This window comes from Macrosteles quadrilineatus, unplaced genomic scaffold (genome assembly GCF_028750875.1).
Source record: "Macrosteles quadrilineatus isolate MER2022 unplaced genomic scaffold, UCM_ALF_1.0 Scaffold_7__1_contigs__length_78375512, whole genome shotgun sequence".
NCBI classification, from domain to species: Eukaryota; Metazoa; Arthropoda; class Insecta; order Hemiptera; family Cicadellidae; genus Macrosteles; species Macrosteles quadrilineatus.
In genome coordinates this window covers 4,707,276-4,733,524 of record NW_026542600.1, presented here as the reverse complement: position 1 = coordinate 4,733,524, position 26,249 = coordinate 4,707,276, and the positions used below count along the sequence as shown (strand labels likewise).

Here is a 26,249-nt window from a genome sequence, read left to right as displayed (position 1 = left end):
TCGAAGGATAGTGGGACAGTGAGAAAATACAGTCCTTTGAAAATGCTGCAGGTAACAGCTTGAAGAGGAAAATACTTTATACGGAAGATTAAGATAGAAGACAGAAACGTTTATGGGTTTTTGGATTCATGTAGTTTCACATTGACCCAGCAAATTCTGATGTTCCCCAGCTGTTCTATTCCTCAACAGGATTTATATTATGAAATTGTACATCTTCGGCCTTAAACACTGACTCCTATATACTACCCTTAAACACCTACCTATACTCCGTTCAGACAGCCGTGGCACCTGACGGATTAGGACACCCCATGGAAACCCTTGGGGCCTCCTAATCCCTCAAGTGCCACGGCTGTTTGAACGCACTATATTTGAACTCTGAGCCGAGGCAATTTGTAAAATGAAGACCCATGCACTGTTTGTTGCTGTGGGTGTGTTGCTAGCCTAGTGATGTTGGGTGTAGGCAGGACAGGCTCAATATCTAAAGGTTTGGGCCGCGTCTATAAGAGGTTTAGTGATACTCTCAATTTAATTAAAAATATCACTGGCGCAAACACTAAAGGAGTGTCCAAAGGATACACATATATTTATTTAGTCTTCTGTCCAAACCTACCGAAATTAAATATTCCCTTGCCCGATTTCTTGGGTCTCCCTCGTTCATACTTGCTTGGTGTGTAAATACCAATGATCCTTCAATATTAACTATTATACACGAATATTTAAGAAAGTGGCAGTTTTTCTTATGTTCTTTAAGTCAAAGGATATACTACATTTCTTCCTGTGTAAAAGTGTGTTAAAATAGTTAACAAACCATGGAACTGCAGCATAACTTGTAATCGCGGTACTATTATGCTCCTCTAAGACAAACAGAAAGATGTGTTGGCGGTATATAATAGGGTAAAATGTTAAAACTCCTATAAAATGTTACAATGTAGAGATCGTGGAGCAGAAATATTATTGTGTTGTTGGATCGGCGAGATGATGGATGAGTGGCTGTTGATGGGCATGACATGAATTGATCGTCCGGTGGTAAATAGCTGTAATGGAGTGACCAACAAGTGAACAGCCTGCCCACAGTTATATACTTCTATTACAGGAGTAGGTAAGAGTTTAAAAGACTTAATTTAGTAGTTTGAGAGCGTAAGACAAACTATTGTCGTGTTATATATTAGGGGAAGCATTCAACGGGAACTGGTTATTTAGAAAACATTACTATACTGCATGCCGGCATAAATAATACAAATATACACTGTATTGTACATAAAATATTTAAAGATGAGTTTACAATTAAATTTCCTATTATAAAGATTAAAAAAAATTACACTGAGTGTGTAGGGAATTTACCTTGGAAATATTTCGTTAAACGGGAAAGATCCGGCTCCGAGAGTCCTTTTTCAGTAAGAAGGAAAATTTTTGTAAAATACCCCCGCCACAGTAAACCTGCAGACTAAGCGAATTCCCATTTGCCTGATTCCATAAAAATATCACATTTAATACCTATTTAAATAATTAGTTTAAGGAGTATTTATGTTTGCTGCAACAGCAAGGGTAAAAAAGTGTTTATTTTTTTGTAAAATGTTAATAGTTTAGTAAGAAATAAAAACATTTTCCAAATTTGATCAAAATATGTTCATAAACAAGCAAACTAAAACAGTTTACTTATTCTCCATAAGAATAACATGGGAATTTTAAATTTACAATATTTTGGAATTTTCTCCGTAATCATTAGACGCATAGTAACGCTTCAATATACTAAACTATTTGTTTCGTTAAGCTCTACAATATGGTTTGGAAAGAATTTGAAAATTTCTTTGTTTTTTTTTGGGGGGGAAAAGGGGAAACCCCAATTTTTATCCCATAAAACCCCCCATAAACACCCGTTCCCATAGTTCGATCATGCTGGTTCGCGAACTCGTTCGAATAAATGTAGGTTTACACGTTTATACCAAACTTCATCAAATCGGATGATTCTCGCTCGAGTAATCGCGCTAGCGGACACATATATATGAATTTGAGCGAATGGTGTTTTTGGCCTCTAGGGACCTCAAAACGAAAAAGTAAATCGGTCCCGGGTCCAGGTCTTACCATGAGTACTACGGTAATAGCTTATTCCCTAAAAGGTAAATTTGCTAAAATGTGAACCTCCACGAAATAAGGCATTCCTAGTTGTACGGACGATAATGGTTTTGTGTGACATAAGTTTGTGTCAGAGGAGGGTGAGTAGGCTGGTCCAAGACATTTCAATGTCCTTGCTGTGAGCAGTGAAAGCCCGGCCTTGTATTCTATCATGTTGCCGTTGTCTCGGTCTCAGGCGGCCGCGGCCGCACGCTACAAACTATAAAATACAATCTCCCAGTTGTGCCAAAATATTGGATAACGAATTTGAGATAATAACAAATCTGTATCAGGTTATTCTTAAATATATTTTTGTTAAAACATTAGTATCCTCCCAAATTCCATTTACTATTTTATGTAGGGATGTAAGGACAGGGAAGAAGAGGCATACAGATTCTTTAGATTAGTCTTCAATTAGATCAATATCCTTTGTGGCACTTAGAAGCATTCGAAGAAATGTGAGGTCGAATACCCTATATTTACCAAATCTTAATGTCCAATAACACAAATTTGATGGGCAGGGAATAAAAGTAATTGAGTTAAGAATGGTAGTATGGGCAGTGGAAGACTTAGTAAAGGTGAGCAGGAAAATGCAATTCGAAAGCTATCACGATCAAATTTTCCAAGAACTAGAAATATTCTACAAGCCATTTAAAACTTAAATGGTTCAAATTAAATTCAATAAAAGTGTATATGTTTCGTCAGATTAGCTTAACTCGTAGTTTTTTGTACAATATCTTTGCGGTCGTACAAATAAAATAGTCAGATGCGTCTATATCATTATTAAACAGAATTTTTACAACAAAAAAAACTCGTATTTCAATATTATATTTCAGCACTGTACACTAATCTAAAAATTTCCAACCCCTAGCTAGGTAGAGAAAATACAACATTAGATCTAACAATCCAAGTGTTTTCTTTTGTTTATTATAAGACGGAAAAAATGAATGCAGGCAAGGCGTTAATATCTGCACCCATTATTGAGCTTCAACAAAATTAAAATATATATAAGATTCACCTTATATATTTTTTTAAATACTTAGACGAGTAAAATAATTCATAGGCTATATGAAGTAAAATAAAAAAAAACTCATCGTATTTCTACTAACGAAAAACTATACATTTGTTTAGTTAAATGGTTCATCTTATTCGAAATGTTGAATTTCGCACGCATTTTTAAATCCAATAGTGGCGCCAAACAACAATCTTATAAGGTTCAAGGGCAACCAACATGTGACTAACGGCGGCTCAAAACAGGTTTCTGTAATGGGAATGTTGGAGGCTGGCTGGACCATGATCTTAGTTGAGGCTATTGGCATCTGGGACGCGAGGAAAAAATTCCGTAAAAAATTGAAAAATACATCCAAAGAGTAAAAAACTATGTCTTAAGATCTTCCATGGAATGCCATGGGAAACAATTAACTCAACTAATATAATTGAGTTTGCATCACGTCATCCAACTACAACTTATAAAATACGAACCAACAGTTGATGAAAATCGGTTTAGAATTGTGAATCACCAGTAACTGCACGAGGGCCTTCCTAGCCACATACCTGAAAATCCACATTTAATTAGTTATAGAAATGAAGTTGGAAAAATAAATGTACAACAATTACTACAAACTACAAGTAAGTTAATGATAACGAAAAATAAGAAAAGTCCAACACCTATTACAACAACAACTATTGTTGCTATTTGACACATCGAGGACAAATAATATTAGGTGACTAACATTGTTAATCTTTTCCAGGAAGGATTTCTCAGAATTGACAAGGACAAGTTATAAAATCTTAATCATTGATTCACTTGCAAAGAATTTACACAGTAATACACATCTATATTATCGCCTCAATAAAGACTAAAGAGTGTAATAAAAAATCTAGTTTAAAAAATGCGAGTCCCAAACTATGAAACGCAATTTCCTTCCATTGAACATTTTAAAAATCCTGTTTTGAGTGATTTTTATAATACTACTTGGCATATTCACAGTCGTAGAACGGATTTCTCTTGTAATGTTCATTCATGTAACTTACGATCTTTCAATTACAAACACATCGCAAGTTATTATTTTACTATCCAAAGTAAAGAAAGTAGCCCGGCTACGCACGGACATCGAGCTTGTACTGTATTAAGTATTTATACTTGTAATGCTGGATAAAGGGTTAAAGGCAATCTACAAAAAACACATTAAAACATATGTTAGCTAACATAACTTAGCTCTGAATGTTGCTTTTATTTCGTGTTATTTTTTAATGCTGTGAAAATTGATTATTATTTGGGACGAATATTTTATAGCCATTATGCCAACTCAGAAGATGGTAGTTTTTAATTGCTTAATCGTCTCATATTCGCAGGAATAAATGGTTTCAAGGTCAAGAAATGTTACTCCTATTCTGGACCCATGCAAATCAGCCATACACCTCTGCCAATGTAGTAGTAGATGTTTCGGCAACAATATACTACGTCCTGTGATCTCTAATGTAGGCCATATGATTCTACAATACCCGCATCGACGGAAATAATAAGAGAAAGCCCACAGCTGGTACGGTACTTGTACCGCTATCACCAAATCACCATCGCCATGGTTACGGCGGCAACATACTTCAGGGCAGTATGGACCAACAGTGCATACTTTCACGAAGCGCGTTAACTTATGAATTCAAAATAATGATGGCTTCTTATTCATATATGATATATAACTATCGTATTACCCTTTGCGGATTTTGGTTTTTGTAACTAAAACTCAGTTTTTTAACCTCTATAATGGATTTGAGTATTTAGTCGTTCAAATAAACTTTGACTCTATTGAAACCTCAGCTGTCCAATTTTAAAATTTTAAATCAAACGAACGACAGTTCCATCAGATGTAGCTTAAACTAATAGGCTCATTGTTTGTTGTGTAATCATTATATGCATCCGTTTTACCATATCATTTGTGACTAGGAAACATTCCAACAAATTAATCAAAGGAATTAAGAACATTTCCAACCCCCCCCCCCACACACACACACATTGTACATTCTAATTTACGTTTCTGATTTTAATATTCTTGATTAAAAAGAAATTAATCCAGGGGGACTCATCCACATGTGTGTAGCTCGATTTGATGTCGAGTTTTCAGTTAAGGCATAAGAGAGTGCTATGTTTAGGGCCGTTTTCCTTTCATCTGTGTAGGTAATATAAGTTGAATATAAGCTACAGGCTTATCGGTGTGGTACGGTAGATGTATTTCAGAGTGATGCTTGTCGAATAGTTGTACAAGTACAAGTGCATATTCTAAGAACTCATTCAATTTAACGCCCGAACCATCCACATATAGAGGGAAGGATGATTAAGTTGTGAAAACACAATGTATGGCTTCTTAATTGTAGTAAGCCCCACGAGCCTAAATCACGACTATTTTAATACAAATATTATATGAATTTAATTCCCTGCACAATTCTTTCAAGTGAAGCGATTTTGCAAACTACGTTAAACCCGGGAACACCCATATTTCTCCACTACACGTTTCCCCAAATAAATAGAATCCTTAAGCGAATTCTTCCCGAATAAATACCATAGGAATTTTGCCGGAAATGAGGTCCGGTTGTTCCCGGAAGGAAATCGTGTCATCTGAGAAGCAGTTCGATTCATCGCAATGTCTGAGAATGAAAGGATATGACGAATCGTGGATGATTATTTGTATGAGGGCCTACTTCAGCTGCAGAGGGCTTCTACAACCGCAGAGAGGGCCTACTTCAGCTGTAGGGGGCCTACTTCAGCTGCAGAGGGCCTACTTCAGCTTCAGGGGGGCTACTTCAGCTGCAGTGGGCCTACTTCAGCTGCAGGGGGCCTACTTCAGCTGCAGTGGGCCTACTTCAGCTGCAGGGGGCCTACTTCAGCTGCAGAGGGCCTACTTCAGCTGCAGTGGGCCTACATCAGCTGCAGGGGGCCTACTTCAGCTGCAGGGGGCCTACTTCAGCTTCAGGGGGGCTACTTCAGCTGCAGAGGGCTTCTACAACCGCAGAGAGGGCCTACTTCAGCTGTAGGGGGCCTACTTCAGCTGCAGAGGGCCTACTTCAGCTTCAGGGGGGCTACTTCAGCTGCAGTGGGCCTACTTCAGCTGTAGGGGGCCTACTTCAGCTGCAGAGGGCCTACTTCAGCTTCAGGGGGGCTACTTCAGCTGCAGTGGGCCTACTTCAGCTGCAGGGGGCCTACTTCAGCTGCAGAGGGCCTACATCAGCTGCAGTGGGCCTACATCAGCTGCAGGGGGCCTACTTCAGCTGCAGGGGGCCTACTTCAGCCGCAGGAGGCCTACTACAGCTGCAGAGAGGGCATACTTCATCTGCAGAGGGCCTACTTCAACTACAAACAAATAGCAAAGCTTTTCCCAACCATCAAAAAAACCTTGGTAAAATGTTTGTTTTTTCTTGAAGACTTGACTTGATCAAAGTTCCACATTAAACAACCGCTGCAAGTGAGAAGTGCTACTGATTCAAAAACAGACGTGTAAAAAGATCTCTTGATGCCCCAACTGAAATCCAAGCTGTAACCCAACATTTAGGGAACGCCCTAAATAAAAGAATATTTGGATTGATTCAGCTTTTTGTAATCAAATGTGCATTGTGGCTTCGGTGATCACGATTATCAAGGACCTCAACTTTGATCACATTTCTCAATCTCCACACATTATACTTTCTGCGTCTCTGACTGAATGTCGAGACTGGACCCGACGAAGGCGACCTTTAGTATCCAGCGTTACAGATTGGAAACTGCTTTCTCTGTTTCTACTGTTGACGAGATAGCTACATTAGATTGAAGGTGATATACCATAAGAGGCATTTCACAGCTGGGATGGAATGTGTTTACTCTCCGAAGAAAACTTAACCCAGTCAATGAGCCAAAGTATTTTAGATTTACGTTAGTGAACAGTGAAACTAAACATAACTAACCAACTGTATTGCGATTGACATCTATATAAATAAAATTAGAGTTTTGTCTGTACATTGCTCAGAATCATAAATTTTTAGGTTATTTTTACGTTCTATAAATTAAAGAAGCCGAAACAAGTCACATCTAAATTTCTGTCTTTCTGTCTGTCTGTAAATGGTATTTTACGCAATCTTCTCCAGAAAAACGAGAGTACCTATCAAGATCCAAGTCATTTTAATGTATTCACTGGATTGGCGAGAGTGTCTTTAGCCATTAAAATATGGCCTCACTACTTTTTAAATAAAATTACGGACGTTCAAAAATGCAGTTTTGTGCGATTTTTGTCAAGTTTTCGTCCAATTTTTTAATTTTTATCACATAATCATCTTTGAAATAATGAACAGCTGTTCGGATAAAGATTATTTTCCTAGATGTCATTGATATGTTTACAAATACCGCAACCATTTCCGATGACGTTTTGAAGACAAATCCCATCCAAGTGAGATTTAAAAATTTTTTTTACGTAACGGTTTATTTAATCGCAAGTGGAATAATAATAGTGTAACCGAAAATGAAATTAAATAACTAGGCATCATCCAGGTCAGGAACCAGAGATTCTTTGTGTATAAAATTGTTCTTGGGTTTTGATAACCAGAAAGAAGACCTTGAATCAGTGTTTTATAAGGCTGGGAAACTTAAACTTATTAATGATCGTCGCCAATAGCTTACAAACAAGGTTTCCACTCATTGACGGCGCTTCAATGGCGGTTATGTAAAGTAAAAATTCACAACTGCAGTGGGTGATTGTAGCAAAGGTTTACGGACGATGCTAAACTCGCTTTTCCAATGTGTCACTTCCTGTTCCTACTCACCGCTTATAAACCTTAAATATGTGCTTATAGTGTTGACAGCTTCTACGGAATACCACCGCCCCTAAAACTAAATCAAAGCACCTATATTATTGTAATTAATTTGCATATTACGGGTAGTATTTAGGTACCATTATTAATTAGTCGTTTCCACCATTGAGTGTTTATTTAGTTAATTTTTAAATCGCATTCTATAGAATTATAGTCATGTTACCACGGGCAACGATTGCGGTGATTTCGTCGAGAACAAAATACATCGGATTATACTGCAAAGATTGATTCGATTAATTATTCGTTACTAGTCACTATAAACTTTGGTTGTGTGTTAAACAAATAATGACTAAACGGAGAGGCATTTGCTTCATATTTACCTATTTAACTTATTTACTATGTCGTGTGCGGAAAAGTATATTTTTTATAGCGAAGTTCTCTCATTTAACTTTACTCTATTATACGCAATTGAGGAGGGAGGTTACTACGTATCCGTCCAGCCAATAAATTAATAATATATACTAAGTAAGATACAGCAGAAGCTGCATTAGGCTGTAGCAAATAAAAAAAAATATTTTGTCCTTAGTTCCATAAATTGAATCTTTTAAATTTTAATAAGGATATATCGAGTTAACAGACGGTACCACGTAGTATGTTTTCTGCGACAGTACTCAAAAACACCGATCCCTAACATGAAGCAATTACTAATCGTATTTGATTTGATATCCGTATTTTGGAAGCAAATCTTTTACCTGATCCACATGTTGGCGATGTTTGGTATATTCCAGATAGACACTTCTACACTACTGCATGTTTAGTGAGGCACACTCGCGTCCCGTTCCCAACACTGACTAGTGACTACAGACTACAGCTCAAGACTCAAGAGACAGGGTCTGAGCACAGAGGTATCTGTGGTCAAGGGGGAGGCGCGCGATAGAGAGAGAGAGAGAGAGAGAGAGAGAGAGAGAGAAAGAGAGAGAGAGAGTGAGTGAGTGAGGGAGGGAGAGGGGGATACCGCTAGTCTTCTTGAGACGACGAAACAACACCGGGTCTGGTTACACGAAAATGAAGAACGTTTCAAATGATAAAATCGAGAATACAAAAACTCTGAATATAGGGCGGCTGTGAGGTTGTGAGCCCCGGCGGATCATCTTTGGCAGAACGTTAGTTAACTGGATACCTTGAACAAAAATATTTATAAAAAACCTTTAAAACCTCATTTAAAAATTGATAACAATTACTTAACTCAAGTGACTCAAACTAAATTCTTAGGACTAATAATTGATCAACATTTATCTTGGTTGTACCACATTGATAAACTAAAAAGTAAAATTTGTTCAGGTCTATTTATCCTGCACAACTTGTCTAAGCTCTGCTCGTTGAATGTTTTACTGAAGGTTTACTATGCTCACATAAACTCACATATTGCATTCGGCATTGAACTATATGGTGCAACAACCATTCAAAATTTAGATAGTATATTAATTTTACAAAAGAGAGCCATACGTATCATGTTAAACTTAGGAGAAAACCAATCGGCAAAACATTATTTTGCGAAATTAAATATCTTTACAGTGTATGGATTATATATTTATAAAACTATAATTAATCTAAAAAGTGAAATGAATACACATACACTTCCGAAATTGGGAATGACACATAATTATAATACTCGGCATCGGAACTACCCAGCCATCCAGAGGCATAGTTTAGAGTTTTATAATAAAAAACCCACTGCTGCAGGTACTAGGTTTTTTTATTCTCTGCCTAAAGAAATAATGGAAATTAATAATATTAAGACATTTAAAAGAAATTGAAAATATTTATAATAAGCAAATGTTACTACTCATTTAGTGAGCATTTTGATAATATTTTATAGAATTAATTGTATTTATTGACGCCATTCTGCATTTATATTTGTAAAATGTAAATCTTGAATAAAGTGTTTCTGAATCTGAATCTGAATCTGAAACAGTGATTTGGCTTGAGTTCAGTTAGGTAACCAAGAAATGATGAGAACAATTTATTTCACATTTATCAACTCTAAAATAGATTATGGAATAGAAATATGGGGTGGAACATATTTTACCAGCCTAAAACCAATCATTACTTTACAAAAATCTTTCATCAGGATAATGCTAAAGAAAACCAAAACTGAACCTTCATCCCCCACTTTTCAAAATTATTGAAATATTACCTATCAGGAATCTATATGTTTACAAAGTTCTGAAAATATATTTCAATAGATGTGGTACTGATAGAACAAATCCAAGTCATACTAGACTAAGAAGTAAAAACAACGTCTATGTACCTAAACCTAGACTAACAATATTTAAAAAATTCTTCTTATATTTGGCTCCCACATTTTATAACCTTCTTCCCGAGCCCATCAAAGCAAGTGAAAACGTTAATGTATTCAGCAAATTAACACGAAACTACTTGCTCGAAATAGATAGTATAAACACATTTTTTACCTCATTGGTCTAACAATACATCATAGTTATTTTTAATAATCTTGCACTTATTAAGTCAGGGATGCTCGTTATGTTCAAATAAGCTGTAAGTTCAGGACACTCCAAAATAGTACTGTAATCACGAAGGTTGACAGTATAGGGTCAGTTTTCAAATAGATAGGTAGATAAGGTTTTCTTGTGATAGGTTGCTGTGTTAAAGCTATTGTTTGAAGCCTAGTTTTATATATTGTTTTAAATTTGTAATAAAAATCCTGTGGTAATGGTGACGGGCTGGATTTTCCAACCACGAGTTGCTCCAACTACCAAAAATGTATGTTTCCCGCACAGGTTCTGTAACCTCAGGGCTTTATTGTTCGTCATTTAATAAAATAATTAGTTAGATTTATGTTGTGAAGAGTATTGTGTTTTTAGTTTATATTCGAATAAATACAATAACATGTAATACTTATGTACAACCTTAGTTTATAAATATGTATTGTATTGTACCTGTTGTATTTGAAAAGAACAATAAAGAATTTTTCAATTCAATTCAATTCAAATTATATCGCTTCATTCATCAGATAAAAACTCAATCAAGATAATAGTTTTTCAAGTGATCACAAATGTATTACTCAATAGTATCCTGGGCTACAAAAGATTAACAGTGTAATGAAAGTAGCATTCAATATTTTGAAATCTTCCCCCAGTACTGAAAATGTATTTTCCAGATCACCACATCACGTGTTATTTTTAAAAGGCCACGATGTTTAAAAAAATATATACGTGAGACCAAAAATTGAAATTTTTTGGCTTTCAAACAATTATTCTAAACACGGCTGTGAACCATTACAAGCCCCGATGTCGTATTTGCAAAATTATGAGTTGTACAACTGAATTTGATAGCAAAGTTACAAACAATGCTTATCCGATTGTTGGTAGATGAACTTGTGAAATTCACAATGTGATTTATCAACTATCGTGTAAACATTGTCCAAAAGAATACATTGGCCAGACGAGTTCGAATGAGAGGCCATCGTATTGATGTGGTACGAAAGAAAACCAATCTATAACCATGCCACTTACCACAACCAACATTTTGAAGGCGGCTATACCCTTAAATCCCCTTACAAAGTAAGCCCACATCAATACCCTAAATGCAACCAAGTGGTCTTAAGAAATTCTGAATTGGCTCACCAGTTAATACTTAAAACAAAGTTCCACCCTGGTTTAAATTTAAGATAGTAAAAAAGTGATTCAACTCAGCTGGATTTTAATTTTCTTTTTTTAGGATTATTTTCTTTTCTTTGATCTGTACTCAATCACATGCTCTCAAAATTAAACTATTTGTAAACTGTTCCTGTTTATTTATTTTGTTCATTTGTACATTTCATTATTTTCTCTCTGCTTGAAAACGTTTGTATTAAGCGAAAATTTACACTAGTTCATGTTTCATTTTTTATGATTCTCTCAAGAAATCCTCAAGAACAATATGGATATATCTAGATAAAGTGCTACTATCGTAAATATTAAATTAAACATACTAACTCAGCATCCTAAATGTGATACTCTTGTCCTAAGCACGAAACATGTCATTTATAAATAAAAAAATCATTTATGGTGCTGAGTTAGTATGTTTAATTATGTTATATATATATATATATCCATTGAGGTTATTACGATTTATAGAGGCTTTCTTTTTTTAATTCTTTTGGTCGTTTATTGTGGGTGTCGTAGCCAAAACGGTGTAATTTGGGGACAGGTCTACATGCTTACGATCTACTTAAATCTTTTGATGTGGTCAAACAAATGGCCAACATCTCGAATGTCAAAGCAGAAATCCTCTCTCTCTACTCTCTGTTCGAGCGTCAACAGCCCAATTCTGTAGGCACGGCGACGAACTCCCCAAGATGCAGCCATTCGCTCGCCAGACCAAGCAGGAAAATGTACCACTCGTATACAATAAAAAGTGCGTGCGTCTATAGAATAATACTCGTAACCCTTTTAAGGACCCTATCCATTTAATAGTATATTTCGACACTACGGTCCGAGTTTGAGCCAGGGTCGAAGGCTGCATCACTTTTGTTCCGCTGTTTAAGGCTAATTTCTTCACATCACTTTTGTTCCGGGGGTCAGCAGGTAGACTTTAAGACAGGCCGAAACAGAAATTTTGTTCCGTGGACATATATTTCTGGTTCCGTGAGAGAGGGGTCTGTACTATCCCTCCCCCAAATCCTCTTTTTCGCTCTATCCCTAATTATTTTTTTCATAGGTTAGGTTTGATTAGAAATTCCGGCCGTCCCCGAAATCTACCTGCTGACCCCCGAAAAAGTGACTGAAGAAATAAGCCTTCAACCGCGGAACAAAAGCGACACTAGGGGTCAAAAAGACACTGTTGCCGGTCTGATGAACTACATTAATTTTCGTCATACCGCACCACTCTTCGGGCTAAATTATAAAAAATGTATGTTTCCTACATTGTTTGGCCTTATAAATTAGCTCCCACAATGGGGTTCGTCTTGTTTTGCAATTGCAGTACATACGAACAACTGTTACGGTTACTTACAGTAACAAATTTATATTTTACTATTGAAATTCTATTACATTTCAATTGGTCTAAGTTTGTATATAGGAGTAGGCCTTCATTACAGTGAAGCATACATATAATACGATGGTAACACACACGATATTTACTTTAATAAAAATAATAAATATTTTCATCGAGAAGAATTTTACGGAAAATCCAGGAGCCGAATTTCACACTAATAAAAATGTACAGCCGATGTGTTCGACTCCAGCAGATTCATGATGGAAACCAGCTGTTTTTGATGCAGTGTGATGAACACGAGTTTTTAATAATTGAAGCAACTCTAACAACTTTTTTAATTAAATATCAATTGTAGGTTGAATACCCACATATTGAACTAAATTTACAATAATATATTTTTAATTGTCATCCAGGTACATACGAACATTCAACCTTTTTCGTTATACAACTGGTAAATCCAACGTTCACTTTCACTGAAACGAAAATACAAATTGGTAAAGTTTGACTCGCTGCGCTCGTAGCATCACTCGAATAATTGGTAACGTTTCACAAACTAATTAATTAACAAGTAAAAGCCAAACAATCAGGCCAAGCCCAGCCAACAGCCGTGGAATCATTTGTGTTCTATTTGGTCTGATAATCTGACGATGGAAACTTCTGAAGGTAATTTGAGTTAAATACTGTACAGAAGGGTTTAATGAGTTAATATAAGAGTAAGATGAGATTTTTTTGCAATATATAATTATTTATTTGATTTCTTTCAATGAAAGTTATTGCAGCAAGAGTGAATTGAACAAAATATAAAAAAGTAATGTAGATTATGTTAAATACACTTTTGCAGATTGTTTTTCCAAGCATTTGAAATATTTTCATCGTACCACCAATACCACCAGTATTCGATTCGGAGACATCTACAACAATGAAGTAAATAAGACTCGAAGAGTTATCTCGAAATACCGCGGTCAGCGACGCCTATTTGTTTTAGGAAGTCAGTGCCACATCACACACACTTTGTGTACTAACAATTATTCCCACAGTGCAACGGTGAGTTGTTTTTCATTTATTTTGCATCAAAACTTTCCACTTTTACATTTTTTTTTTAGATTAAGTGCTACTGGTAAAACTGATGATTTAAATAATCCGCCTATTTAGTCCTCATTGTTAGTTTATTTGCTTACAAGTCATATGTTTTATTATTCGTACAAACGCAATTTTAAAATTAAAAGTTTTAAAAACAGAGTTATGTGGTGGGTACTTTTATTTCAACAGTGTTGTTAAACATACTACTTGGGGGTCTGAAATAGTATATTACGTTACTAGTCCTGAAAATAAGTGTTTACCGGACGAGTGTGGTCGTTCCCGTGCGAGACGAAGTCGACTACGGGATTACCATACGAGTCCGGTACACAAATTTTGTACGAGTTACGTACGATAGTTTACACCATACTACTAAATCTGTACAAATCCATATATATTTCCACCAACTAAAGGTCTAAACATCACTAGTCATAACCTCTAAGAGAGGTTATGTTTTTGTTTATAACCACTCATTGCCACCTAAATACAGTATAATCAGCTGATTGGTGTCCGGTAAAACTCATTGCAGTACAGTAGTACGCAATGAAACCCCATTTGAATAAGCTGGCGGCAAACAGCTGTTTTCTGGACTAAATGCTTGCGTGGGAAGTACGTTAAAATAATATAGTGTGGCGTAAACACCTTTACCAATGGTTTCTGTAAATCACAGTATTATCAAAAAAACTAAGGCAGTAGAACTGTGACTAAAGTTAGTAAGTGGGCCACAAAAGAAATGTGACACTCTTCATTGTAACGTGCAACTCTTTTACTAAATCTGTACTATTAAAATATGTTCTGTACTCGTAGTAAAAGGTTCATTTGGTGGTTAATTGCACTTCCGATAAAGCGCTAGGCAGTCTGTTGTCAACTTTTGTCCCTCTTAATCTTAATCATCTATTTTATCTTTATTGTCTCCAAGTGAATAGTCCGGGGACCCTGAGTTCACACCCTTACCAAAACGGGTAATGGACTTTTGAGCCGGACCCTCTGGCCGACTGTCTTTGATGGGAAAGGAGATCTCGGGGAAAACGGATTTTTAATATCGGCGTAGTTGAATATCAGCCCTTCTAAAGCCCTGTTCTATTCTAACCCTGACCACCAACATTAAAAATGTCTGATGCTGAAGGCTAGGAGAGACGGCCCAACGGCGCACGATACGCAATCTTCGCAGTCCGTTTGTTTGTTTGTAGGTATGCAGGTACCCCGAGTTTTCAAGTCAGCAAACCTTACTAATGCTTTTTATATTGCGAATTTTTTGTATAGGAATATACCATCAGAGATTAGAGATCTACAGGTATCTCTTCCAATTTATAAACGTTCGGTAAGCAGTTGGCTGTCGGAGATTGGGCTCGATCAGTCTGAGACACTTATCGGTTCAGTATACAATACCTAACAATAATTATACACAAATACACCAAACAATATTTAGCGTACATATATCAGTAACTGCAACTCCATTCACTCAACTACCTTTTATTTTATTTAGCATTAACTGTTCCTGTAGCTGTCTCATAGCTTAGTTGTAAATAGTATTTTGATTAATTTAGTTTTAATTTTTTAAGAATATTTCTAATTTGTAATAGAGCTCGTCCCGCGCACAGGTCTTTTACGGCCTATGCGGGACTATTGTTCGTATTTTGTACATGTATATATTGTAAAAAATTTTTGGAAATAAAGCAGATTTTGATTTGATTTTTTTGATTTGTAGTTGAGCGCATTTTTTGAAGGCTGCTGGTGAGAAAGGAACTTTAGAAATTATTTTTAACTGTACCTTTAGTAAATAATGCTATAAGGGCAGACGGGTTGGTAAGAAAGTGAATTCTCGAGTCATTTATGTTAACGATACAACAAAACAAAAACTGTATGCATTAATCAATCCTTGGGCTTATAATGGCTTTGAGTCGAAACGCTAGTTAGAAAAGAACAGACACGGGTCGTGTGTGGATTAAGGTCTTTTAGTTCTCATCGAAGAGAATATATAATTTGATATTCAAAAATCCGTAAAGGCAGTTTGATCCATGAGATCTGAGATAAATAAACATTGCAAAAACGTTTTGGGTAGCATATATTATTATTATATGCCTACCATACTGGCAATTAATTATTTACTATAGCTTATAGTGAAAACAATATTGACAATAACTATTTGAAAAAGAGAGTTCATCAGACGAAGATAAGACTTTTCGCAGTTTATTTGTAATATACACATTCGAACCGATCTATTATTGAACAAATTGGAATTATGATGTCCGGTAAAGTGGTTATCGTAAATCGTAGTACGCCATTATAAACTACCCGTACGTTAGAGAACAAACATATAACGGCAGGTGCGCAGAAAGGCTATAAGGTCCTGGCTCGCGATCGCTGACCAGGAAGACATTGAATTGAAGGTTACCAGAGCCGGAGAGGGGGGAAGGCGAGGTTTAGCCCAGACGCGTTCAGGCGCTTCGAGTGCCATCCGGCACGAGGGACCATCCTGAGCGACATTTGAATTTTGTGTGGTAAGTTTTGTCATTACTTTGATGTCTTAAGCTAAGACTTTTCTATTATTGGCTATGTAAATCTTTAAACGTTTATATTATTTATATTCTATATATGTGCGTTATTTTCTATCCTATACAAAATATTGACATTAGTTTGTGAATATTGTTTAGTTTAAATTCTACATTAGTGTAGTCGACTTATAAATTTTGTACTGGGCAAGGGATGTTGGTCAAACATTAACAAAATCTTTTATGATTAATGTAACACCTTTTAAGTTTTAAACAAATAGCTACCTATGAAAAACAACTTAATTGACACTCCTTGGAGTCTCATGAATGAATTAGGTAATTAGATTTTAGTTACAACAGTATATACTGAGATGGGGAGTGAGTTGGCGCAGTGGTTAGAGCACGGAACTTTAGTCCCTGAGGTCCCGGGTTCGAGCCCCGCCAAGATACCAATAGATTTTATATAAGTGATAATGCCGCAACCCCTAGATCTAGCCTGAAGTAATGTGAAAAACAATCCAAGACTCGTGCCAGCGTCCTAGGACAAAAAAAGTATATAGGTACTGAGATATTTGATATTTAGAATTCCTAGTCAATGGATATTAATACACATGGCCATTTTTAAGATATTGGAAGTTCAAAAATCAAACTCTACGCAGTAAAAAAAGTTGTAGACTATGGCACAATACCAAGCTATTTTCAATTATGTTTGCAGTCTTATTGGAGATAGTAATGTTTTGTATGGTTTTTGACTATGGTAGACATCTCTCTTCTCACTACATGTGTTATACTCTTTGCCATACTTCCATAATTACTTGTTTCCTCTATGTTGACATTTGTATTTGAAATGATCTGTTCTATTCATTGTTTTCTTAATATACACAATTTTACAGTCCACTAAAGCTCTTACTTATTTTTTGTTTTTATAAATCCCTATTTTAAAACAACATGAATACCAGTAAAATACCGTTCATACCTTGCAGTTCACAACAATCAAACAAATACTATACATTTTACACACTCAGCGACTCCATTTAACAATCAAACAACCTGTTTGGGCCGTTTAAAGTTTTCTACATAAAATATTAAATCTTTAGTTCAGTCAGTGTAAAGCTTTCCAAAATGTATATGCTTTTGCTTTATATGTTTTCTCCTCTGATCACCCTTAAAAAAGGTCCTCACAAAAAAATGTTGTTTGGGACACTTGCTACTACCGGTATCTGTAGAGTAGTGTATTAGTTTAGTATAGTAGAATTAGTATAGCTTGATCAGTTATACCATTATGATTCAACATTGTTTCCAATCTCCAACAGTATTTGTAAACATTATTAGTCTACAATAAGTTTTTTTGTGAGTTGTAATTGGGAAACTCCTTCCTAAATTCTATACGATGACAAAATATGTAACATGTGGGAGTTTAAACAACCCTAACATCTAATCATTTTGAAAACGCAAACCCTATAGTTTCAATCATATATGTTCAGAACTTTCAAGAGTTTAGTAAACAATTAGCTTATTGAGGAGCTTCCTTTATTACCATCCCAACTAACCTAGGACACTTAAGCTGAACATAACACAAAGAAGAAAAATCCAACCCAAACAGGCCAAAAACAATAAGTTGACAAAAGAAAGAAATTGAGACCTAATTATAAAGAAACAAATTATTGGTAGAATGGTAAAAAACAGTTTTACTGGTTGACCATGAGTTCCAAATAAGGTCTCTAACCTTGGGGGCTAGGAACATTGGACTGAGGAATACCTAACCCCCTCTCCAAGACCCTCATTTTCTTTTGTTTCTTCCCTCCTTTCATTTCAATTTAGTTGTTTTAGTGCAAACATGTTATCCTGTGTAATTACCATTATAGGAATACCTTATACGTATAAAATCAATTTCAGTTGTTTATATGATTTTACTATTGATCTGGAGGGATACTATATTGCAGAAAATAATATATTCCTAATAATGTATATTAATACAGGGTGAGTTTCTACTGACCGTGTTAACTTCTCCAGTAGGTTCTACTCACTAAAAGGAACAAAAAAGTTCATATAAACCCATGTCCGATTTTCAACCGTTTGGCTGTAATAGGGGATTTTGTGTTTTTCTTATTTTATTAGACTTTGCTCCACAATTTATGTAATAAAAACTTAACCAATTACTTTAGAGAGTTATAGTTAAAATCATTGGAAAGAATATTAAATTTGCTATAAATCAAAGGTTTCATTCAAGAATTATGCCATTACATAGTCCACGTTATATCCAAAATAAAGTAAAAATGTCATTAAATTAATTAATTACGATAATTTTCATGAGCCCACTTTGATACATAAACCTTCATCTATGCAATGTTGAAATGCATAAAAAACTTGGCCATTTAATAATCTTTCAAATGATATGCTATTCAATACTATTATTGATATAAACCACTGAGAAATTACTAATAAACTACAATAAAACACGGTCTACAGATTTTGTTTTGACACAGTTTTTACTGTTAATAATAATTACTGTATTCATCATGTTAGCATACTCTTGATTGGTAAAAGACTCCATCTTACTAATATTATAAATCTGAAAGTTTGTGAGTTTGTGTGTATGTTTGTGTGTGTGTGTGTGTGTGTTGCTCAATCACGCATAAACTACTGGACGGATTGGGCTGAAATTTGGCATGATGATAGCTCACATTCCCGATTAACATTAAAGCATATTCTTATCTCAAAAACCCTTTCGGGCTCTGTAGTTAGCGAGTTAGCGTAGCGAACGAGCTAACCTGAAGGCAAGTGAGCGCAGCAAACGAGCTCCAACCAGGACGTGAATGAGCCATGCGAATACTTATGAAGTTAAACGGGGCGAAGCCCGCGGGTACAGCTAGTAGTTTAATAAATGTTGAAAAACTCTTAATTGACTTGGAAATATAAAGTTAAAACAGCAAATTACTCAACAAGGTATGTTTAAGCAGCTGAGTTATCTAGCTATAGATGACAAATCAATAAAAGCTGACTTAATAAAGCACAAGGTAAAACTAATTTACAGCATTTAAGAATCAAATACACTATCTTTGAAAATGTGAAAAACCTTGAGTTTATACATTTTATTAATTCAGATCATTTTAATAAATATTTAAAAGTTAAAATAATGTACAAATCTTATCAGATTGTTCAATAAAATACAACATGGAGTATACAGTAATTATTATCAACAGTAAAACTGTGCAAAAACAAAATCTGTAAACCGTGTTTTATTGTAGTTTATTAGTAATTTCTCAGTGGTTTATATCAATAATAGTATTGAATAGCAGATCATTTGAAAGATTATTAAATGGCCAAGTTTTTTATGCATTTCAACATTGCATAGATGAAGGTTTATGTATCAAAGTGGGCTCATGAAAATTATCGTAATTAATTAATTTAATGACATTTTTACTTTATTTTGGATATAACGTGGACTATGTAATGGCATAATTCTTGAATGAAACCTTTGATTTATAGCAAATTTAATATTCTTTCCAATGATTTTAACTATAACTCTCTAAAGTAATTGGTTAAGTTTTTATTACATAAATTGTGGAGCAAAGTCTAATAAAATAAGAAAAACACAAAATCCCCTATTACAGCCAAACGGTTGAAAACCGGACATGGGTTTATAGGACCTTTTTTGTTCCTTTTAGTGAGTAGAACCTACTGGCGAAGTTAACACGCTAAGTAGAAACTCACCCTGTATAATATATTTGGGGGTATAATATATTCCTTATACATATTATAGTATATTTAAAACAGATAGGCCTATGAAGAAATAATGTAATCTATATTTAGTAAGAAGAGGTACAGGTAGTCCATAAATATTTCAAATATATTTCTGAAGATTTAGAAAGAAGGCTACCATCTTTTAATAACATTATTGAGCACTATAGTTGTGCTTACACAGTGGTATTCATTTGAGTTCAATTGTAAAAATAAACGGGATCAGCATTCTGACACATACTTTCTCCCATAAGTTTGTCAACAACCTTTACCATGTGTAAGCGGTGAGAGTAAATATACGGAAATGGGATTTGTACAATTTTCTTCAGAATTTAAAGACTATAACATAAACATTTTTATCAAAATCGCTCTGGCTATTTTTGGGAAAATCCGATTTCTCCGTTATTTTATTGCGTTTTTATGGGAAAATAACATCATTTACAATAACTTTTGAACCATAATATTTACAAAAATGAGATTTACAAAAATGGGATTTGTACCATTTTGTTCAGAATATTAAGGAAAATAACATAATAAATTTTTATCAAAATCGTTCAGGCCATTTTAGGGAAAATCCTATTTTTCCGTTATTTTATGGGAAAATCCCCATTAAAAATCAAAATTTCTAAAAAATTAAAAAAAAACTATCAAAATTGTAAGGACCATGACATCATACTATGTGTACGACATCATACTATGTTAAATTAAAACCAGATTTTTTTCTAAAATCGTATTTTTCGTTATTTTATGGGAAAATATCATAATTTACAATAACTTTAAAACCATAATTTTTACAGAAATGGGATTTGTACCATTTTGTTCAGAATTTAAAGGGCTACAACTACAACATACTAACATTTATCGGGCCATTTTTAAGAAAATCTGATTTTTACGGTTTTTTTATGGGAAAATCCCAATTAAAAATCAAAATTTCAAAAAAATGCCTGGAGATACCACGGATTAGAACCTACATACCAAATTTCATCGAAATCGGACCAGAGGTGTAGTCTCTAGCTCTGTACACATCCAGACACACACACACAGACATCACTTCAAAAACCACTTTTTTGGGTCCAGGAGGATCCAGAACGAATATATCCGCTCAAAACTCAAACTCAAAAATTTTGACGAAAATAATACTTTCTCCATATACTATGGTATAGGGGGAGAAAGTAATAGTATATAATCTTTAGGTAGTGATATTTTAAATAACTGTTTTTGATCACGTTTAGGACTACTGATGATTAAATATTCTAATTTGGTGGTGGACACTATACCACTTAACGGTTAGTTTAATTACAAAATGGAGATTTAAGGGGGAACTTCACCCAAAAAACTAAGAATTCCACAAAATTTATCAAATTTCAGTTATTTACCACAAAGGTGTGCAACAGTTTTTCCTGGACATTTACATGTATGACAGATAATTTTTTTTTTACTAAATAGCACTCATTAAAGAATTCCCATTTTTACGATCCCCCTCCCACTGCGGGATATGGCTAAATTTTGTATTACATTTTTTTTTTATTCAATAAAAACATTTTAAATATTATGTAATAGATCATTATTTTATTTTGGTGGAGTTCCCCCTTTAAACTTTGTAATAATTATATGTTTCCATGGCTAGTGCCAAAAGTTAGATTTTTTATGTATTCAGGTCCGGAAAAAGACATATCTCAAGTTCTGATATACCATACATAATACAATATATATATATATATATATTTTTTTTTTTTTTAAGGGGACATTTTATTATACAAACTGTAGCATGGAATAAGACAAGTTCAGGGGAAAAATGTTGTGACAAATAAACAATTGTGAAAAAAAAATTACAATAAGATTTCTTTATAGAAATATTTTTTGTTTGGCAATTCACATATTACAGTTTGTAGATGTACATGTACTCATTACATTTAAAAAAATAATTACTAAATTATCATACACCTATATCCAGATATATCTGTTCCTGTAAACGTCTGTTTTTAGAAAAAAAAACCCGCCCCAAGGGAGGGGAGGCGATCATCATATAAAATTATCTTTAACCATACTTGAATCTTAAATATAAAAATAAATTTATTTATTGCAAACAGAACATTTTTTTAGGTGGAGTGCCCCCTTAATGGTGAAGGTGACTTTTGTTCTGACTTTCTCTCAGGGTTGAACCGGCGACCATTTAATAGGAAGTATTGTGGTTGGAGCTCATTTTAAGCTGTAGGTTATCCAAACAAAAAAAAAGGTACACGGGATTGAAAAAGATATAAAATGTTGCCCAAAAAAACGTGCGACAAAATATTCTCAAAACTATATATTCCCATTCAGAAAATGCACAATTTACTTCCACTGAACAATGTTGATTAATATTTTCATTATGAATTCTTCAGTGTTTTTGGAAAAGCAAGGGCATTTTTAATTACGTACTACAAAGATTTACTCGATTTTGGTTTTCATAAATGTTTGACTATTTACCTATTCACTTGGTACAGATCAAACTTACTTTGTTTACTGTACTTATTTGTAGATGGAGCTAAGTCAGCTACCCTCAGAGATGGTTGCTGCCATCGCAGACCTGCTGGGGGCGAGGGACATAGCAGCTTGCTCAGGGGTCAATCGCAGCTGGCGAAGGGCTTTCAACCTGGACAGAGTGTGGAGAAGATATTGCTCCTTCGGCCCTGAGTTCTACAAGGATGAATCAAACACGGTCAAACCGAGCTTTCAGGTTCCCTTCGTAGAAGGTGTGGATCTCGAGCCTCTCTGCGAATGGAGAGTCAACTTCCTGAAGGAGTCTTACATCATGAAGAATTGGGAAAAAGTCAGATTCTCTTCCGAAGAAGCAGAAATACATGGCAATGTTTGCCTGTATATGAAAGAAGGCGTTGATACTCGTGGTAATCACTGGATGTTCCTTTGTTGCACCTCCAGAGAAGGGCTGAGACTACAGGTGTGGAGTTTAAAAGACTTTCCCTGTTTACAGACGAGTATGAAAATGTACGATATTTCTAAATTCATTGAAGAAGCTGTGCAAAACGAGGCTGTGAGATTCAATCTTCACCTAAGTGGTCAGAGACTTCTTTTCATCGTCAACAATTTGATATCAGTTTATGACTTCAGCCCTCCCCACTACAAGATCAGTTTCTTATGCACTCTCTCGGTCGTGCATACTCATCCGTTCTTTGTTCCCAAAAGACTACCTCAGTTACCATCAGGAAGTGTGTGTGAAGTGCGAGTCGTAGAAAACCTGCTGTTCGCTGTCACTTACATGGCCATCCATGTGTCTCAACAGTTCTCACCGTCGGTTCATGTGTGGGACATGGAGAAATCTGTTAAAGTCAATGATCACTGTGTGTTTGAATCAAAAGAAAGTCCTTTTGAAACTGTCGGGACCATTTCTTTGACTCACGGGATATCTGATTTCCTGATCATTACTCAGACTTATGATGTTATGACTTCTGTAACTGTGAAGAAGTCAAGAGTACGGGCTTTCGACATGAAGAGGTTCGAATACTCTAATTTTTATGTAAAAACAATGTCTCCGGTAATTTGGAGCGCAGTTGCAGGAGAAGTTTTGGTGTTCTGTGAGCTTCTTAGTTCTCAAGAAAGAGATTGTGTGTTTCACTTTTATGATTTACACTCAAATAAGTGCCTTCTACAAACAAGTACCTACAATATTTATGATCCTGAAAAAATATCCTCTTCGGGATCTAAATTTGCTTTTATAGATTTGAACAGTGAAGTGAGAGTGTTTGATATATTGACCCAAGAGTCATTTGCAAGTAAACTCCACCCGTCTAGAAATCGTCTTAAAACCCTGACTCTGGTCAATGACCATCTTTTACTTTTGGAAAGCAAATATAAAGGTACCAAGAGGAGCTTTGAAGATGTACTTATAACTTCTTATGAAATCTGGGATTTTTTAAATAAACCTAAACCTGTAAGATTGGACAGATGTTTTCGATCAGTGAGACGAACAAAATTCACATTCATGAAAGACTGTAGAGTTCCTCCAAAACTGCTTACTTTGGTACACCCACTGTACCGACCCAATATGATATACGTTGATAGTTTTTGGTGACCAATAAGTTTGGCAAGTTTTAATCTCGCTCAAGTCTGTAATAAGTTCAGAACACAACTGTGATTAAAAGTAACCTAGTGGTTAAACGAATTCGCTTGATATGAGCTGTGATTTTTACTTTATTACAAACTATAAAACTTGATAAAGCATACAGTAAAAAAAAAAACTACTACTCTTTGAACCCACCCCTTAAGTAATCCCAACGGTACTTGTACAGTAGAACCTCTTTAATCCGAACTAATTAGGATAGGGGGTAGTTTGGACTATTGAATAGTTTGGATTACAGAACACATTGTTGTTTTACATAATAATAGCTAAAACGGATCGTAATTTGTTACAGGAAAAGTGAAAAAATGCTTTATAAAGTAAAATAAATTGGTTATTTAATACAGTAGTAAACATAGTGAATAAACATTACTGTATATTAAATACAGTATACAATAAAGAACTACTAACTGTACTGTGTATAGAGTACAACAATAAGGCGTTCGGATTACGGAGGTTCGGATTAATGAGGTTCTACTGTAAATGAAATAATTTAGAACTACATTTAAAGGCTTTGATCAAGAAAGTGTTAAGGGTTTCAATACATCATCCTGAAATATCATCCATTGTGGCTGTTTCAACTGAGATACGATACAAACTATTCTATTGATAATGTTTTATAAAAGATTAAATTAAATTTAAAAAATCCAACAATGTTTAACTTTTTACACATTTTCTAAAGCTGGGTTTTCCTAGGTGCGTAGTCGGCGAGCGGAGAGAGGAACGCGGGGAGCGGAATTGAAATTAACATGGCATTCCGCTCCGCTTCTAGGAAAACAGTAACATTAAATTGCCGAAGACAAGTGGAGTCCGTGGAGTTTGGTTACTTGAGCAAACACTCAAATATATAATAAACCATGTTGAATCCGTCCACAGATCATATGGGTGGTATCAATACAAAAAAAGTTGAAGATGTAAAAATAACCTTTGTAGAATTTATGAACTAGAACATAAATACTTTGTCTAGATCTTCTGAGAATAGCCTACACCTTTGATACATTTAGGAGAAAACAGTCCAATTACCATATGTAGTAAAAATAGTGACTACTTTTTAAGTGGCAAAAGTATGCAGTTTTAGAACAGGAAGTTGCCACACCAGAAGACATGAATTTTACCATGTACTTTGTAGAATATCCTCCTTCTCCTGTTTTGGCTTCAAATCAAAATTAAAACATAATAGGTCAAATAAACACTTAATGAATATTGTTACCGTTTTTTTTTTTTTTTTTTAGTAATTACTGATTAGTGATTTACAGTATGTAGCTGAGGTCATGATGTTCCAAATTTGTCCATCTTGTGAAATGCTGATGTGCAACTGTTGTTAAAATCACGTGAGTTTTAAAATATGTGGTTGGTTGAACAAATATCTGTGGTAAAATTGATCCTGACAACATTGACAAATTGATCCTCAGTGGAGTACTTTTAAAATTTATGTTTGAATTACGTTCAAAGGTTCCAGAGTGGCTAACAGCAAACAGATAATCCCTGCACCAGCGAATATTTTTAAAGGGAGTCAAATATTGCACATAAGCAAAATAAGCTTGGTTTATTTCATCCTCATCTTATTAGTCACTCAATTGATATATTTACAATTTTTTTATCTACAGGTCGTTCATTTTACGGGGGATATTTTTGTGTATAGCTCTGTAGTTTGAGAGTACACTGCAATAAGGTACCTCGCCACTTACTGGCATCTTTTGTCAACAGAATGACACCATTTGCAGCTCTGTAGCTGACATTTCACTGTAGTAAAATTGTTTTACTACAATTTTATACAATTGAATCTTTACCCGCATGTGAAATATAGTCAGAAATACATTTTTGACTACAAGAAACATATATCCGATGCTGACATTCATCGTAAGTTGACTGAAGATTACGCTAAAGTTTATACTAAAGGGCTGAAAATGGTGTAATTCTGTTTACCAACAAATGATGCCAGT

The 26,249-nt window shown here is 34.9% G+C and overlaps 2 protein-coding genes across 2 annotated transcripts in view; one reads left to right on the top strand and one right to left on the bottom strand.

Moving 5' to 3' along the window:
* LOC128998092 (protein artichoke-like) overlaps positions 1–8,737 on the bottom strand; it is a 37,574-nt gene extending 28,837 nt beyond the window's left edge. The window contains exon 1 of the mRNA XM_054424086.1: positions 8,637–8,737. Coding sequence (XP_054280061.1) covers positions 8,637–8,647 — 11 coding nt within the window. The 5' untranslated portion in view covers positions 8,648–8,737. The remainder of the gene's footprint in view (positions 1–8,636) is intronic.
* A 7,631-nt stretch (positions 8,738–16,368) lies between these two features.
* LOC128998289 (uncharacterized) lies at positions 16,369–24,909 on the top strand. The gene is made up of 2 exons (XM_054424363.1): positions 16,369–16,460; positions 22,711–24,909. Exon 2 carries the CDS (start codon positions 22,711–22,713, stop codon positions 24,259–24,261), a length of 1,551 nt encoding a protein of 516 aa, XP_054280338.1. The 5' UTR covers positions 16,369–16,460; the 3' UTR covers positions 24,262–24,909.
* The last annotated feature ends 1,340 nt before the right edge of the window (positions 24,910–26,249 follow it).

Coding starts and splice junctions, on each gene's coding strand:
- LOC128998289 (XM_054424363.1), top strand. CDS start 22,711: ATGGAGCTAAGTCAGCTACCCTCAGAGATGGTTGCTGCCATCGCAGAC.